Raw genomic sequence first — 17986 nt, 5'->3', positions numbered from 1 at the left:
CTTTAGCAGCCACAGCTTATATGAACAATGGGATTTTCACTGTATAGTTTTTGCACTGTAGATTCTAGGACGAAACTCCCCCTTGATGTTTACTTGTACATCTTCACTTGCACTTAGAATCTCACGAGGGAGTCCCACTTTGTAGCTATAGTTGGGACAGTTGATGGGATTTCTACTGCACAGCATTTGCATTTTAGGATTTAGAAGGGACCTCCCATCGGTTGTTAACTTGTATTTGCTGCCTTGTGGCCAGATCAGTGCATATAGAATCTGATATGATCTTTATTGAATTATTTTATTGCCACTTCAAAGATCCCATAGCTCCCTCCTTTCCTCCTTGAGAATAAGTGACTCGTTTTAAAAAATTTTTTTTTTATTGTAGTTGTCTTATTTTAACTCCTTTGTACTTTTCTTCTTTTTATATTCATTGATTTTTAGCTTGTGTTTGCTCACATTGCATAATAAATGTACGATTTGCAATTATTTTAACTATTCTTGCAAAATAATAAAAACCCTTGAACCCTCAAAGGACTGCTGTACATCCAGGTTGGCAGTTTGCCCAAAAGTGGAACTTACTTTGTTTGTCCACTGGAGTGAGGTTGTGTCCAGTGGGTGAGCCAAAGATCTCTTTACTAAGTACAAAATGAGAAAGCCTTTGTCAGTTGCTTTGTAGATTTAGAGTAGATGCTGGTTACCCTTTTGCTAAGCCCATATTATTATGGACATAGCAGATAGACTGCAGGTGATCCTGTCGACACAGATAACTCTGCAAGGGGGCTTACCAGGGCTTTTACATCCTGCAATGCTCTGCAAGGCCTTCTGAGCCTGCTCTCCAGCTCTGCCTGTTTCCATGGCCATCCTTGACCCGGGGTGAAATGCCAAGCATGTAGTGAGTACTCCTTGTTTCAGTACTGGCAGCACCCTTAATCCTACTACATTGTTGCTCCAGTGGCAGCTCTGTCCCACAGTTCTGTGACCTCCAGGATGGCGCCTTCCAGTTGACCTAGTGCACATACCACCAAATTTATCTCTATTCTTTAAAGGGAAAGAGTTTCACAATCCAGGGTCTTCTCTGGTACACCAACAATCTCACCACCAATTCCAGCATACCCCAGCACAGCCTTGGCCATCCACTGGGCTCCCAAGTACTGTGCCAGAGACCAGGGATGGAAACACTTCAAAGCTCCGATAATAGCCACTTAGGAGCAGGATGGTTTCTCTAACCCCCAAACACACACACAATTAAGTTTATTTAAAGTGTAAGGCTGCTTTTGACTTTCTAACCCCATTACACTGCTTGGTTCATGCAGTCAAGGCATATTCCATTACCTTAAGAGAGTCTAATTCTAAAAGGGAGTCCTTGGTCGTTCAGTCACAGTTTTGTGGCTTTACAATATCACTGATAAATAACAATAACCACAGTAAATATTTCAAACTAACCTCTGACTGCTCCGCAACCCCAAGAGAAAGCCTTACAATGTGTATCCACCCTTACCACAGCATGCCAGAAAGTGATCCACTCAGTGCTTTATGACATAGGCCCTCTTGGATTGCCTCTAACAGATGTAATTTCTAAATTGTAATCTGTTACTCAAAATAATATACTTACCATATTGTCTTTTGCAGAGAAATTGCCAGAGTTTGATATAAAGTCATTGTGCAAAAAGCGTCAGCTGAATCCCACACAGGTTTGTACTCACAATGTTTGTACAAGAAGGTATTACAGAAAGTCTATTTTATTTTTGAATGAAAAGTTAAAAAATGTTTGTGTGTTTATAAACGGAGAAAACAGCCTACACCCTACGCAAGTTTGCCACAAAACGGTTGGAACACCATTGCAAACAACAACACTAACCATGAATAAAAAGTAGCTACTTATTTAACTATCCAAATAGCTTTGAAGACTTAAAAAAAAGTGAGCTCTACAAAAAACTGTGATTTTTAAAGTAGCCTTTACTATAAATACAACTTACTAAAATTCTTTTGCTATTTCTGTTATGTGAAAGGCATCCTTTTCAAGGGTGTAATGCAACAATAGGAACATTGTAAGAAGCAGCTCGGAGCATCCATGACATATCTAAGACCCCTTTCCTCTATCCTCTTTACTGTACCCATCATTACCCACACTGACCCCACAGCTCCTCCATTTGCTAAACTGAGGAATAGTGAATACAATTTCAGATCGGCAGTCTCGTTATGCTATATTCAAACTATTATCTTGGTGTTGTACTAAATTTATTCATGCAATGGATGCTTAAGAGTAGTTGAACTTTAATTGGACATTTTAGGTGAATATCAAACATTTTGCAAATTTTCTGAAATTGACTTTCTACATCAGCCAACCGTATTCTTAACTAATTATTCAAAACATTTGCCTGTAGGATACCTGACTAGTAGACTTATCGATCCTTATTTCAGAAGCTAGGGTTAAAATGAGAGCCCACCTCCTTGATCTTCACATCTCATTAGTGGTTTTGAGCATAACTACTGTCCTCTCCCATGGTCAACAAACAGCTTGTTTATAGACATTGGATTATCACAAATACTCTGTGTTTGCATGCCATTCAATTGAATGTGGACCAAACTTTACAAAAAAAAAGTTCAATTGGATTTGGCAAAGCAGGATTTGTGCTGATATGTTGTGCAGGAGGTGGGGAGGATGGAGTGGCTGGGGTTGAGGTGGAAGGTAGGATAATAAAGAGGGTGTTAAAAGAAAGTTACTTTTTAGCTTTTAACTCCCATTGGGACCTTTTGCTTTGTACTGCTAGTACTGTTGCTTGGTTTGGTGAAAATGTGTTTAAGAGTTTAAGAACGTAGCCTTACAAAATGTGCCAAGAAGTTAGAGATATCTGAACCTTTAGTCTGAACTCTCCTTGAACTGGAGTTTGAGCACATTTTGTGAAGTCAAACATCACAAACAAGAAACCTCTTTGGACAACATACCATCATCCATTCTAGTCCCAGGGGGCTCAAAATAGCAACCAGGGACTACAAGACTGACTGACTGGCTGGCTGGCTGGCTGCGAGAGAACATTCTTTTTCAGTCGCCATTACAAGACATGGTCTGTGTGTCAAGCAAAATAAATTTGAAAGGGAAGGGGGCATGCTGAGCACTTCCTGGCCTAAGTGGGATAGCCCACAATATCCCCCACCTGCTTTGTAATTAAAATATTAAGCTCTGTTGCCAGTCCACACCTCAGTGGACATTTTTATGAAGACATAATTTGTACCTGCACCTAAATGTGTTGGTACACAGACTATTATTCTCACTCTTTTTTTCAAGTCTGTGGACTCTGCACACCCCAAATGTTGCCCTAAATTTGCTGTCTCAGTGCTTTGATAGCAAACTATGGAAGGAAGTCCAACACAGGTCCATGAGTTTTATAAACCGCTCCCTACTACAGATGGCATTGGATGTAGGTGCCATTTTGGATGTGTCAAATCTATGGCCCTTTTAACATTCCTCATTGAAAATAGTGTCTGAAATAAGCACCACAACCAAAAAGATTGGATTAGGCATGGATCCCAAAGAACTGCCGCAGAACCATGACCCACACCCTGGTTACCAGCAGACTCGCCATTGGCAATACCCTCTACACCGGCACCACCCCAAAGAACCTGAAGAAACTGCAGCGCATCCAAAACGCATCTGCCAGGCTCATACTGGACATGACCCACTGCAAACACATCTCCAGTCATCTAAGAGACCTTCAGTGTCTTCTTTTCGAGAAAAAGATTAACTTCTCGTACATGTATACAATACCCTCCATTTCCCCCCCCTACATCAGCCCTAACCAGACCGCTCCACTCAATAAGCACTAACCACTGTACCCTGCATACAGAAGACCTTGGCTGGTGAAAGATCCTTTGCCTTCCTCTGGGCAGAGAGTTGGAACACCCTGCCCCGGCCCCGCAGGCAACATACTCGCTGCATCACTTCAGGAAGAACCTTAAAACCTGGCTCTTCAGCTGCAGCTCCCTCAGCGCCTTGAGACCCTTAGGGGTGAGTAGCTGCACTTAACATTGATTTGATTTTATTTGATTTTGATTTAGGCTCAATTGGTATCCTAATGACTCTTTGAATTTCATAGTAAGTCCAAGGTGTGACACTGAGGTGTGGCTTCTTGTAGAAGATTGGAAATCTATCCACAACTATGAGAGTCTTCAGTATTCTCTGGGCGATAACTGAGGTTAGCTCGCCAGAGGTGATAGATTCTACAGTTGTACAGCCTTGATTTTAAGAGATCAGAGAACCTTGTCATGTGCCTTCCTGCTTAGAGCTGGAAACCTTCACAAAGTTGACTTGTTTTTGCCTCACCAACTCGTGCCCCCAGATGGAATATATCTATAGTCTAGTCACAAACAATGTTTCAAGATTCTAGAAATGTACTTCTGTAGCTTAGTTGCATGGTCTGATATCCTATAATCCTGTAATTGTGATTCTAAAACACACATTTAGCAGAAGATAAGTTAGTTTGAGGCAGAGACAGCTGCTGGGAACCCTGGCCCAAAGGGCACCACTGTAAGCAAAAATAAACCCAAGAGGAACATAATTTAGGGCTAGATCTTCTAAGAACTGATTCACAAAAAGGGGTTGCATATTTCTCACAGACTTTGTGAATCAATACTGATTTTGCAAACCAACCTACGTACTAATAGGTCGATTCACCAAATTCTCATTCAAAGTGGGTAGAAATCCAACCTACCGCATGACTATTAATGAGGGATATTTCAAATTGCTAATTCTTCTGATTGAAGGCCATCACAGGGATAGTGCACACTAGGGACAGCAGACCACCATAATGTAATTGGATTTATACTTTTGTTTTTTCTAATGTAGCCCTATTTCCACACGAGAAAACGGACTGAAAAAAAAAAAAATAATAATTTTTTTTTTTTTTACATTTATTTTTTTTAATTGTTCCAAATTTGACAGTGGTCCTAACATACTTTGTTCGTCATTCACAGAGAAACTCATCCCCAAGGTCTGTTTGTGAATGTTACTAGCTCAGTCGGTAACATTTTAATGGCTTGCAACCGTAATTGCAGGTGCAAGCCATTGATACATCTGATATCAAATCACAATTTAAGGTGAACATCCTAAACACACCACTTCCAAATTGCAAGTCTGTATCAATTTCTGAACCCATTTGCGATTCAGTCTGCCTTCACTGAATTGCAAAATGGGTTGAGTGAACACAAAAAATCTTTTTTGCAGTCACAAACCCTCTACTTTTGCGAATTGTAGGGTTTGCAACTGCAAAATTGCTTAATACATATGGCCCTTAGTGCTCAAACCGAAAAACTAAAAACAACCCATGGGATTGCTTGGGTTAGCAGTGACCCTACCTTTATTGGAGGAGTGGGTGAGTTTAGTCGACATGAGGTTTGCACCAGTGGAGGCTTAGGGGCCCCATTAGTGGAACATTATGCTTTAGCCTTACTTATCCGAGCTGGCGTTTTTTGCTTCCTGTGGTGCCAGACCCTCCACAGACGGTCACCACTGAACGACATCTACTGTCCAACCCGACTTGCCAGGGCCTCTGCGTCCTATATGAGGACAGCCCACCCCGGCCTCAACTCATTAACCCCATGATCCAAGCCATGCAGATAGCCTGGCGTAGGGCGCACACACTTCTAGAGACCCACCCCAGCCTTCCCTAAGCCTGTGGGGTAATGCTAGTCTACTAATTGGCGGTTCAGTCCTCAACTGGCCACTGTGGAGAACTACTGGTCTTTAGACTCTTGATCAACTTCTTACTGAGGACCGGTTTAAAACTGTTGAGCGCTTACAGGAGGAATATGGTTTCCTTTCTCAGCAAAAACGGAGACACCTGCAGCTACTGCACTGCCTGTGTTGTTGCCTTGAGACTTACCCCAGGACTCTTGCTTCCTCACCAGTGGTGTCCTATCTTATGATATGGGGCCGCTTCAAGGGGGCTATGTTGGGTCTTTACGGAGTTCTTACCAGCCAACTTTTTTCAAAACCTCTTCTCGACAGCCATCGCACTTAGTGGCTCACCCGCCTACAAATAAACATGTAGGCGAAGGACTGGATGGACCTCCTGGAGGCACTGGATAGAGGCTTACAGGAAGCACAATTCAAATTCTGCCAGTTTAAAACATTACACGATTGGCACTGGATGCCAGTGAAGCTACATAGGGTGGTACTGCTGCCGCATGTGAAATGCAGGTGGTGCACGGCTACTCGCTGTGACATTGCGCACATCCTTTGCGAATGCCCCTCTGTTCCTTCCTTTTGGGAGGAAGTCGGAACCACACTAGGAACTGTGATGCCCATACGGATTTCCTTATTGCCTTTGCTTATTCTCCTCCATGACTTTGAAGACACTCGTGAGTTGTCACAGCCTCATCACCATCTTCTACATATGGCTCTCGCAACGGCTAAGACTTGTATTCTAAGACACTGGAGGTCCACTACCCCTCTGGCCCCAGAGGAAAAAACAGTTGCAATGATGCGCACTGTGGCCCATGAACGGGTCATATGTGCCCTGCAAGATCAGTTGACACTTCACACAAACCTGGGCATCTTTCATCAGTGATAATTCCTACTTCCTGGAGGGTGTCCCACTCTTTACTCCTCATCGGGTGGTGGAGGTGATGTCTAAATTGTTCTCTCCATTTCCTTCTTGTCTCCCCCCCTCCCCCTATTTTCCCCTATGTTTCCTCTCTCACCCATCCCATCCCCCTTTCCTCTCCTACAGACCCGCTGACCGATATAGGGCTTGCCCCACCTGACTATCCAAATGCTGTTCTATAGTTCAGGGATTACCTTAGAAACGGCTACTCCCTTACACCTCACTGGCATTCCTGTCTCTAAATCCTGAAGTCTCCCTGCCCCCCCTTGCCTCTGCATGTTCCCCCCCACCCCATTCACACTCTTGATAGCTGACCCTGAGCCCAACCTGATATTACTCCTCCCTAAGGACTCTCTCCACTTATAGCTATTTAGATGGGAATGTTAATCTGTGCTCTCATATTCTCCAACTAAGGTTGATATTTTCTCAAGAAGTGGACCTTGAGTTCTGAGTTTTGAGTTTTAAGATTTGAGACTTCAGCAAGACCAACACCACATACAAAGTGTGGCAGCACAAACTAGCCCAAAAAGGAGTGCATTTTACTCAACCACATTGAAGCAGTATGTTCGCACCTCCCGTATATTCAGAATAACATTATGCTGTTAATGAGTTACGTAGATATGGCAGAAAAATAATACAGTTCAAATCTTAGTAATTTATTTGCAGACTTTATCCTTAAATGGGGAGCCACTCCACACGTTTGCCCTTTCTCTCGCCAGTTAGATACCTTTGAAAAACCAATCTCTTGCATTCTATTTGTCATATGCAAATATTGGATTTCATAGCTGAGAGTAAATGTTATAACTAGAGAAATTTCGGGTATTTCTGCCAATCACATGACAAATTTGCCATATATTTGTATAAAAGGGATAATGGGGACAGGTTGGAGTTTTATACAGTACTGAAATTGAAGTTTTGGGTAGGAGCTGCTAAAACAAGTGCACCGTAACACTTTGATTCTGGGTAGCAGTGTTCTCTAGGAATGCCATCCATTCATTGTGTTTGTGAGTTTCCTTAATCCTATTATTTAATTTCTTTTTGAAAGATTCAGTGTCCCATTTGGAAATATTGAATTGAGGCTGTTTTAGGCAACCTAAACTCCTTTGTGCAAGGAGGAGATTCTTTGGGTAATCTGTATATAATTGGCCATCCTTCTTAAATCTGTGGTGAAGAGTGTTGGGGGGGGGTGCAGGAAGGAGGTGCTGTTTTGTGCTTTAATTTCTTAGACCAAAACCAGAGAGTGGGCTTGGAAGCAAGCAGTTCCACAAACCCAGACCTTTGCTTCGTGGGGAAGTAGAGATTAGGAAATGGGTCAGATAGATATCTGTGTTAAATGTCTATCCATTGGTTATCATTTTTTGCTCTGCTGTAAGGGAAGATTCAGTAGCGGTACATGAGTATAACATCTGGTGTCTGGTACCATAAAGCCACCAAGTTGCCTTTTATTTTGTAAGAGTTGAAGACCATCAGCTTTTTATTCGCCCATATAAACTATTGGTCGTCTGCAGCTATTCAGAAGATATAGACATGTCACCGTTCATGCCACCTAACCAAGCTTCAGTTTGCACCGTCTTTGAAAATCCTTATAGATATTGATATAAAGCGGAGATCATGCGTGGAAATTGTAATTTTTTCTACAGCATTGGGGTATTTAGCCTGGAATATAACTGAAAATATGACAAACTGCTTGTCCCAGAAAAATGATTTTTTACAGGTGGCTGGGTAGCTCCCGATGGTTCTGAGAAGTTTATGGCCCTGGATGTTTGATTTTTGATCAGAGCCCTTCTGAACTAGCTCAGGTCCACTAATTGAAAGGAATGAGAATTTCTTAAGTTGCTAAGCATAAATATTCTGTAATTGGCTAGTTTTGTAGAACTGTTGCAGTTTTCAAACCATTCATGTTTAATTCATTACAGTTCTACAAGCCATCTGTCCCAATATTAGTAAAAAAAAAAAAAAAAAAGAGACTGTACGGTCAGCAGCTTTGGCCAGTCTCACCAGTTGGCACGTTAAGGAAGAAAGGTATTTGATTCAAACACATTCTTGGCCCACAAAATTGACTTGCATGAAATGGGAAAGATCAGGACCAAATCAAGATTTTTGAGAAACGAGTGACAGGAAGTAATTTAGTCTTGTCAAACACCTTCTCTGCTCCAAGCAGAGAAGCTGTTGACCAGGTTTGCTTACCAAATTTAATGACATAAACAGTTTCCTGGCTATTAGTGTGTGCCTATCTGTTTCTGATAAAGCATGACTGAATTGTTACTGAGCGATTTGAAAGAATCCTCTTCAGATAGGCAGCAATGGTTTCTGCAAATGATTTGATAACACAATTTAGCAGGCCAATTGGGTGGTATGAAATACAAACTGAAGGACGCTTTCCAGGTTAAGAAATCATGAATTTATTTGTGACTTGAGTGACTCAGCCCTGCTGTTGGCAATAATTTTAAACTCTAGATATTTGGATGAAAATAGTGAGACTTTCTTTTGTCGAAGGATATAGTAAAAGCGTTTGAAACCATGGCGTCATTGGTGAGAAAGGACACGATTGCCCAGAGAGCCTCCCTATAGACATGGGCAAATCCTTCTCTTTGTCTGTTTTGAGCTTTGAGAAGGCATTCGCGCACGATGATGCTTCTGCAAAGCAGGATCTAAGTTCTCCCATGTAAGTTAGAATAATTCTCAGTAAAGACCTTTAAGCTTATGTTTTTCGAGTAAAGGAAATTACCCCTAAAATTTCTATTTTTCTCAATTTGACATAATACTTATCTTACAGACTAATCACTGTCAAAGCTTTTTCCTATCTTAATGTAGTTGCTTAGTTTATAATAACTTATACTTAGCATCTTGAGTAAAGGTTGATTTTAAGTGGCCCATACTTTTCTCAAGCATCTATAAACTGATGAGGGATCCTCACTGCTTATTTTAATCTTCCAGTTTGTGCGCTCTCTGTTCAGGTTCACCCTTCCTTGCCATAATGGGTCTCTTTAAAGCTGGAGTCAACTTATTCAATTCTCCTCTCTCAACCACCTTTGCAGTATCCTCAGTGGGTGCCATTTAGTGAGATTGTAGAGGTCAGCTTGTGATTTCCATGACCTTTGAGCACACTTTAAACCCAGTCGGTTACCCATATCTAAAGACCTTAGTTAGCGGAAAGTTTTTCTTGTGACTGATCGGGGTAACTACATCAGAGGACTTGAAAGTAAATGAAGAGGAAAGTGGACTTCTAAGAATTTTATGCTTTATCCGCACCAATCTCCTTCGAAAAGGTGGGACTTAGATAGTAGGTCTGTCATCAAACTCCTTAGTCACTGCACAGTAGTTTTACATTTGACACAATATAAGACCCTGTACATTTAGCATTATGAACATTTGAGTAGCCATCTTTTGTATTTGGCATGCCTCTCGGATGCAAGACTCTTGTTACTATCTTGCAGGGAACTATGCCCGGTCCACCCAATAGTATCAGTTCACTGAGACAGAAGACCAAATGCTTAATTAACCTTAAGTACCGCTCTCTAACCACATTTGTGTAAATGATGCAAAATAATTCTGTCACCAAGACACCACTGCAACAAACCAGCAACTAGATTCTGTTGTATATGTATTTATTTTTCAAACACCCTCCCCTCCCCCAAATTCTTGTGGTGGGAGTGATATTCCGATCTAATCACTACCTACATAGTAACTTTGGAAAACTTTGAACTGGTGCTAAAGTTGAGAAAGCACCTCTTAACCATTACTTTCTTTCTCTGCTTGTCCTCACCATGAAGAAAGTGCAGCCTCCACATACCCCTTATTTAGGCAATAACAAAATCCATTTAGGGGCATAGGACAATCTTTAAAGCCACCCTTTTTAAAGTAGCAAAAACTAAGTGATATAGGGCAGAGTTAACTGAATAAATATTTCAAAATCTGAAGCACATATGAAGAAGGATATCAATCTAACGGTCCAAGGACGAACTGCAGCAGAGGATAGTGTGCAATGTAGCCTGTTAATAGTACTCAAATTTTGTAAGGCAATGTAGAAGTAGATCAGTTCTCTCTATACTTCAGGTATCTTTGATCTCCTGAGACCTTGTAATGAGGGAGCAAATCATGTGCTTCTGAAAAGAATTGAATGTTAACTCAGTGGAAATTGCAAAACTCTCTAAAATATCTAATTGATTTAAAGTAATATAAATAATGAGATGTATCAGTTACAGTAAAACAGCTTGTTAGCTTTAATGTTACGTTTTAACAAAATCCATTCTGCTGTCCCCACTGCTTTAAGAGGAAAGGAGGTCTACATTAATGATTTAACAATATAGCTTCTTCGTTTGCCATTTTAGTTGTATTTCATTTTCTCAAAGTCTCCTGTATCTTCAAGGTATGTACCACTTTTTGTCTGTGATAGGTGTGGGTAATAGAGCCATGTATTTTTGTTGCAATTAATATTTCTTATCTTTGACAATGACTTCAGAGTCAGTGAGATTATCTTTTTACAGTTATCAGGTACAGTGATGGAGTCAAACATGAACACGTTATGCAGAATCCTTCATGTAGGTATTTGTAAAGAGACACACTTCGGAGACTTCATCAATTAGGAAAGGTCTGGTCTGAAACAAGTTATGGATTATCAATATGGAATATAAATAGGACAAACTCAAAGAATTGATGATTTTTGAAGAGCTGAACCAAATTGACAACCAACTACAATGTACATGGGTGATGGGATCCACTTTTTAGATTAGTAATAGGGGATTTGTCACACGCCTCTAATGCAAATACCTAAATAGGTCTAAAGTCTTCCTTAACTCTGATATTAATACATGAGCAAATTGTTCAGGCAAGGATGATATTTGTATGGCTCAACAAAGAATAATGCAACAATTTGAAGAGAGACTCTGTAAAAAAGCATCAGCTTGAAGAACCACAAGACAAGGCTAAACAAGGGAAAAGCTGTTAACCAAAAAGGCACAGTTATGATAGCAGATAGTTACAATAATAAACCTTTATTACAATGTATTTGATAAAGTTAGAAAAATAGTGATAAAGCATAGGCTTTTCATTTCTTTTTGAAAACCTTTATTTTTCATTTTCATACAAACCAACTTTACGGGGGTAGTCGCAGTGACCACAGTGTACATCAGGTAGACAGATTAACAGTACCCAATGGTAAATGAAGTCTCTGATCTGCACAGGATATTTCTGACGCCCCGCCCGGGTTGAATGGCACACTACGCCTACCTTTTCTCCTTGGCGAACTCCAGGAGTCTCTGTGACGCCTGGCATTCGTGGAATCCTTCCTGGTGGAGCTACATGCACGCTTCTGCGGCTCATAAAACGGAATCAAGAATTGATCAAATCTGGCTCCCGGCATGCGATCTCCCATCACTCCAGTCCGTCCAGATTCTGCTGTGTAGTATATCTGATTATGCACCCTCCGTCCGAAGTGGAATTTCAATGCATGACACCTGATGGCTCTAGGGTGTGCCGATTTTGTGCAGGAGGAACTTCAGCACTTCTTTAAAATGAACTGTGGCTCGGTGCCCTCTGCCAGGACCTTATAAGTGGCGGGCAACTATCAAAGCCTCTATATGGAGCTCTCCACAAGAGGTTGAGTCGCCGCTGATTCGAGATATCCTCCACTCCATCCTCACGTCCTTGGCTCTTGAACTCAACCAGCCCCTTATGGCAGAAGAGATAGACTTGTCTTTCTCTAATCAGGCAAAACCTCTGGCCCTGACAGGTTCTCCATTGAGCGTTTTAAACTCTGTTGTAGCCATCTGATACCCTATCTGTTGGCCCTCTCTACTGAAGTGTTGAAACGTGGATCTTTTGCCTCTTGCTTAGATAACGCCACCATTGTGTTATACCGAATGTCTACCAGCCCTCAGACTGATGCTTCTCATACAGACTGATCTCACTCATCAATGTCAGCATCAAGATATTTGTGAAGGTCCTTGCGACTTGATCGGGTCGCGCATTGCATTACTTAATACATCCGGACCAATGTGGCATTATGCCTCGTAGGAGTACCCACCACTGTTTACGGAGAGTGCAACTGGCCCTCCTTCAATCAAGCCACTTAGGAGGCTCCTTGGTTCTCCTCCCCATTGATTTTCAAAAATTGTTTAACACAATTTTGTGGATGTTTCTGTAGGCTGTACTGTAGCAGCTGGCTTTGAATCGTCCTTCCCTAGTCTTGTGGGTCTTCCATATAATGCCCCTACAGCAGAGGTCTGTGTACATGGGGTCCTCTCCCGGTCCTTCCTGACTCATCAGGGATTAATTTTGTCTCCATTATTGTTTGCTCTTGTAATAGAGCCCCTTGCCCGTCTGCTTAGATGCGATTCTCTCATTCAAGGATGGCAGTGAGAAGGTGGTGTTGAGGACCCCCTTGCCCTCTAGACGGATGATTTTCTGCTCTTTGTCATCGGCCCTCCCAGTCTTCAGGCCCCTGATACCTTCAAATCCTCCATCTGTATGGGGAGGCCTCTGGTCTGCAGATTAATATGTGCAAGTCACTACTGGTACCGGTGGCCAGAGAAGCGGCTGACCATGCGTGATGCCCCACGGAGCCAATACCGTGTTTCTTCTTCAAATACTTTGGAATCCACGTTTCCTCTCTTCCAGACCTGGTATGGTACCTCAATTTTAGGTCCTTCATGTCGGCCTTGGGCTGGGATTTGCGGAAGTGGAGTCACCTGCCTCTTAATCTGATGGGGCACATTGCCTTATTTAAAATGATATGTCTCTCTGGCCATCTCTGTTTTGTCAAACGTCCCTCACCCGATCCTTCGGCAGTGGTTTCACTCACTCACCCCTAGAATGACTTCCTTATTTTGGGCAGGAGGACAACTTCATGGACTGCAAGAAAGTCCACGTATGATGGGGGCCTTGGAATGACAGATATTTACGGATACTGTTGTGCTGCACATCCGGTCCCGATTTAATGAGTGGTCCACAGGTGACTGGGATGACCCCGCATATCGTGTTGAGTTACATATCATGGGTCTCGATCGTCTTCTCTGCCTGCTTTACGCTAATCCTATATCTCTTGCTGTTCCCTCCTGAATCCAAGTGACATAGCTCTGCTGGAGAGCTTACTGGAATGGTCGCCTCACTGGAAAGACGCTCCTGCGGCAGGGTACCTGGCTCCAGCAGCTTATGGGTCTGTGTGGGTTCGCCCGGTGGCACAAAAGAGATTACTTATCTGAAGAATGTTTGCCGAAGGGTGTCGCTGATGTCATTTCACGAGCTGAAGGACCAATGCTGCCTCTCCCACATGAAGTTTTTTTTGTTACCTTTAACTGTGTCATGCCCTGCTGGCCCACATCGTGGTAGATAGCCAAATCCCCAAATACAGTCCTTTGGAGGCTAAACCGTTGATGGGAAGATTGGGCAAGGGAGCCATCGCTGTCCTTTACTACAGCCTCATGGTCAATGCACCTGACTGCTTCCTCCTCCTGTGGCACATGTGGGAGAACTGGGTGGGTGAGATGGATGACGATGATTGGAGGGAGGCATGCTTGGCCCGGAGAGAGCTGGTAATCTCTTCACGACTTCGGAAGGTTCAAATCCACTACCTCTGCATGACATATCTCCCTACCCCAACAACTGCAGAGGATGGGCCTTGCTGCTCAGACTGCGTGTAGAAGATGCGCTCTCTCTGCCACTTATTTTTTTAATATAGTTTGGTCCTGGCTGACTTCTGAGATGCAGTGAGGCAGAAGATCTCTGAGGTGCTGGGCTACGAAGATTTAGGTCTGCAGATGGCCCTGCTGGGTCTCCTGGAGGAAGCTGGGCTGAGGGCCGAAAGAAGTTTCATAGGCATGGCCTTCTTGGTGGCCAATCAAGACACTGCCCGTGCCTGGAAGAGGCCAGAACCCCTCTGCATTGGCTGTCTTGAGGAAGGAAGGCGGCTTGTTTGTGCGCCAGGGGAAGCTGATTTATGATGCAAGGGGCTGCACCCCAAAACAATGTAAGATTTAGGTTGGGTGGTGGACATAACGTGGATTACTGATGTGATACTGTTGTTATTTGACTTGAAATTCTATACTCTGATCCGACACAAGCTGTACCGATGTTACCTCATTGTTGGGGAACGCTTTGTTACATGTTGAAAATAATAAATAGTTATTAAACGATTGTTACATCTAGTGGAACAGTAGAAAAACACATCACAATGGATGTTTTTCAGTTTCAGTGTAATGGGGAAGTTAAACACAGGCACGTGTTTCAAGACAAGTTAGCGACTTCACGTGGATGGTTTTTGCTCCTTAGTTCTGCTTCCTGTAGTCTGGTTGACCGATCAGCCTGCTTATAGTTAGCCATTGAAACATCCACCTCCCTCTCGTCTTTGCCCTGCCGCGATGGTGCTGCTTGAAGTTGACATTTACTTGGCCTAATCGAGGGGTTTTGTAGCCTTTTCACGTTTAAGAAGTAATATCTGCAGGTCCCTCTTTGCCTTTGAGACCAGTGGCTTCTGTTGTGTGTTTTTCTTAAGTAAAATGTTTTACTACTGCCTTATGACTTTGAAAGAGAAGCAACAGTTCGCTCACAACTCTATGAATTAAAAGAAATACATATTTAACATACCAATTGAATACATGCATTGTTTTTTCGTGCACAAATATCTTGGTAGAAGTTTATGAATATTATTTACTAATACCAATAGAATATCTGCACTAAAATGTATTTTATTGCGGTTTGTTTTTGTAGTGAAAATGTTTTATTTTTACTTTGTTCATTTTTTAGGAAGCCACACCTGCAGTAAAGATTTATTTGTCGAAAAAATACAGAGCCAAATCATTTGTTGTTTCTTCATCAGCCTGTTTGAAATCTGATTCTAGGGAATCTATTACATCTTTCGTACCGAAGATTCAGAGAGTGGAATCTTTCAAGGAATTATCATTAGAACTCCAAACTGCTGTGAAATGGTGCCGTAGCAGAAAGCTCAAATCAAAAGTCCTCTTTCTAGGAAACAGATATTTAAAAAGTAAACGATTGAGTCATGTGGAATCCCTAGGATACAGGTAAGTCTGGCATGATGCTTTTGTTTGGAAGGCTTATATAAAAATTTGGTTGATTTTGTAAATGGAACTACATCGGACTTTGGATAAACCAAGCAGTTGTAGAACTCCTTCAACTGAAAACATAAATGCAATATTTTGCATTGGCTAGTAAGATGTGACTGAGAACCAAATGTATTGGTGAAAAAATACTACCCAGTAAAACCTATTTAATGTAAGGTCAAGAGGGGCTGGTTGTTGAAAGATCTGAATTGTTTTAGAAAAAGTATTTCAGTTGGAAGCCTACACTTTAAATCTTGCATGTAATCTGCCGTTCTGCATCTGAACCACCCATGAAGGATCAAAGAATCAGAATCTCAGAACCGGTCAAAAAAAAAAAAAAACCCTGGACAAAAGTATTAATTACGGAGACTTGTTGATGGTTCCATGAAATGACTCAACAGAACACATACATTTTGAAGTCTTGGACAACTCTGTGATACATAAGGGAAAAATAACTATTTATATTTTGACCCCTGAGACTGTCAGGGGGATGGAAGGAATGGTAGATCCATAATGTCCTCATGGATAAGCCACCCTTGACCTTCATGCCAAAGGATGCTACAGCTTGCTGTTCTCTCAAAATGGTCGACTCATCTGGGTGACTGAGGGATGTTAAAAAAAAAAAAAAAAAAGCTGTTAGTCAAAATGGGACTCAAGTGAGAGGTGGTGGTAGAACTGGTGAAAATAGTGCTTCTGCTCAGGTTTAATGGGGGGCGGTGGTGTCTTTGGAACTTCATTGTGAAAATTGATTCTTTAAAAGTATTGTTCATAAACCTATGCTTGTTTTTGTCTGATTGGTCTGTGATTTGTATAATTAATAATTCTAGTTGCTAATTATAATATATTCCAACCTTTTTTTTTAAGTCGGAAAAAGAAACTGCGGTGTATCAAAGCATCAGTCTGTCGATACCTTCTCCATGACACTGGGACTGTAGCATCCAAACAGTCTACTTCGAGAACACTGAAATGCATACAAATGCGATTTAAGTGGAATAATGCTATTCGTAAGCCGTCCAGACTGAAATCTGCACAAGACATTAAAATATCCACAAAGAAAAACTACAAAGGTATTCCTGAACATTTTCAGCCAGAAAATAGAACTGTTCCATACAGGGTCACTGAAACAGTGGAATCATTAAGTCCTACCAAATCTGTTCCGGAAACTGGAAAACTTCTTGTAAAGCCTTATAAGACGGGGAGTAGTAAAAAGATAGGAATTGAATGTAGCATTGACAAAGATGATATAGATGACATTTTTGAAAAGATGGGGTTTTGAAAATGAGTTTGTTTTTAGAAAAAAAACCAAAAAGTTTTGAATTTGCTGTTAATATGCATTATTTTTGTATGCCTCTTCTATGTTTTGTACAGTATTAACATTTATTTGAAAGAAAACACATGACAACGCTCTGTTTATTTTAGATACACAATTTCAATATAATGAAAGTAATGTGCAAACAAATTAAATCTGTTTATTTTTCTACAAGCATTTGTTAGTTCTTTATGTTTATGAAATGTATGTAATGTTTAGAAAATGTATGAATAGAACAAGTAGGCACATAATGGAAATCACATCTCGTTCCATCTACAGAATCTAAAAACTATGAATGCAATTTTCCCAAGGTTTTTGTGTAAAGGGGCCTGTTGGGAATGTTACTTTACTCTGGCAGAGACCCCTTTCAGACTAGCTGCTGATACCACCATGCCTTAAACACCAAGGAGGTTCTTATGGATTAAGACCACCATTCACATTATTTCTCCATTTTAGTCTGGAGAGTTAGGGGGATATTTTTCCTGCAAGTTTTGGAATCAAGGTATGCCCTATATTCTTATTTCATGCTTGAAATTAGTAACATGTAAAAATATGAACTGGAAATGCATAGCCATTGTCCCAAACGCAAGACTACACATGCGTCCCTTACAACAATGCCTAGCAACACAATGGACACAAGCACAGGGTCAACTTCAAGATCTAGTGTTGATAGACCGCCAAACACACTCCTCGCTTCAATTGTGGAATCCTATAAATTTAAACCAAGGGCGGCCATTCCAAGACCCAGTGCCTCAATACGTGATCACAACAGATGCTTCCATGATAGGGTGGGGAGCACACCTCAACCAGCACAGTATACAGGGACAATGGGACGTTCAACAAAGGCAACTGCATATAAATCATCTAGAGCTGTTAGCAGTGTTTCTAGCATTGAAAGCATTTCAACCACTAATAGCCCACAAACACATTCTTGTCAAAACAGACAACATGACAACAATGTATTACCTAAATAAACAGGGAGGGACACACTCATCACAACTGTGTCTCTAAGCACAAAA

At 41.5% G+C, this 17986-nt stretch overlaps 1 protein-coding gene across 1 annotated transcript in view; it reads left to right on the top strand.

Annotated features, from left to right (window-relative positions):
* Positions 1 to 17141, top strand: part of NEPRO (nucleolus and neural progenitor protein) — a 76783-nt gene extending 59642 nt beyond the window's left edge. Inside the window, exons 7-9 of the mRNA XM_069205189.1 lie at positions 1627 to 1688; positions 15342 to 15619; positions 16523 to 17141. Coding sequence (XP_069061290.1) covers positions 1627 to 1688; positions 15342 to 15619; positions 16523 to 16934 — 752 coding nt within the window. The 3' untranslated portion in view covers positions 16935 to 17141. The remainder of the gene's footprint in view (positions 1 to 1626; positions 1689 to 15341; positions 15620 to 16522) is intronic.
* Positions 17142 to 17986: the final 845 nt, after the last annotated feature.

The sequence above is a fragment of the Pleurodeles waltl genome, chromosome 8 (genome assembly GCF_031143425.1).
Source record: "Pleurodeles waltl isolate 20211129_DDA chromosome 8, aPleWal1.hap1.20221129, whole genome shotgun sequence".
In the NCBI taxonomy this organism is placed as follows: Eukaryota; Metazoa; Chordata; class Amphibia; order Caudata; family Salamandridae; genus Pleurodeles; species Pleurodeles waltl.
The sequence above is the reverse complement of the archived record's forward strand: the minus strand, read 5'-3'. Positions and strand labels throughout refer to the sequence as shown.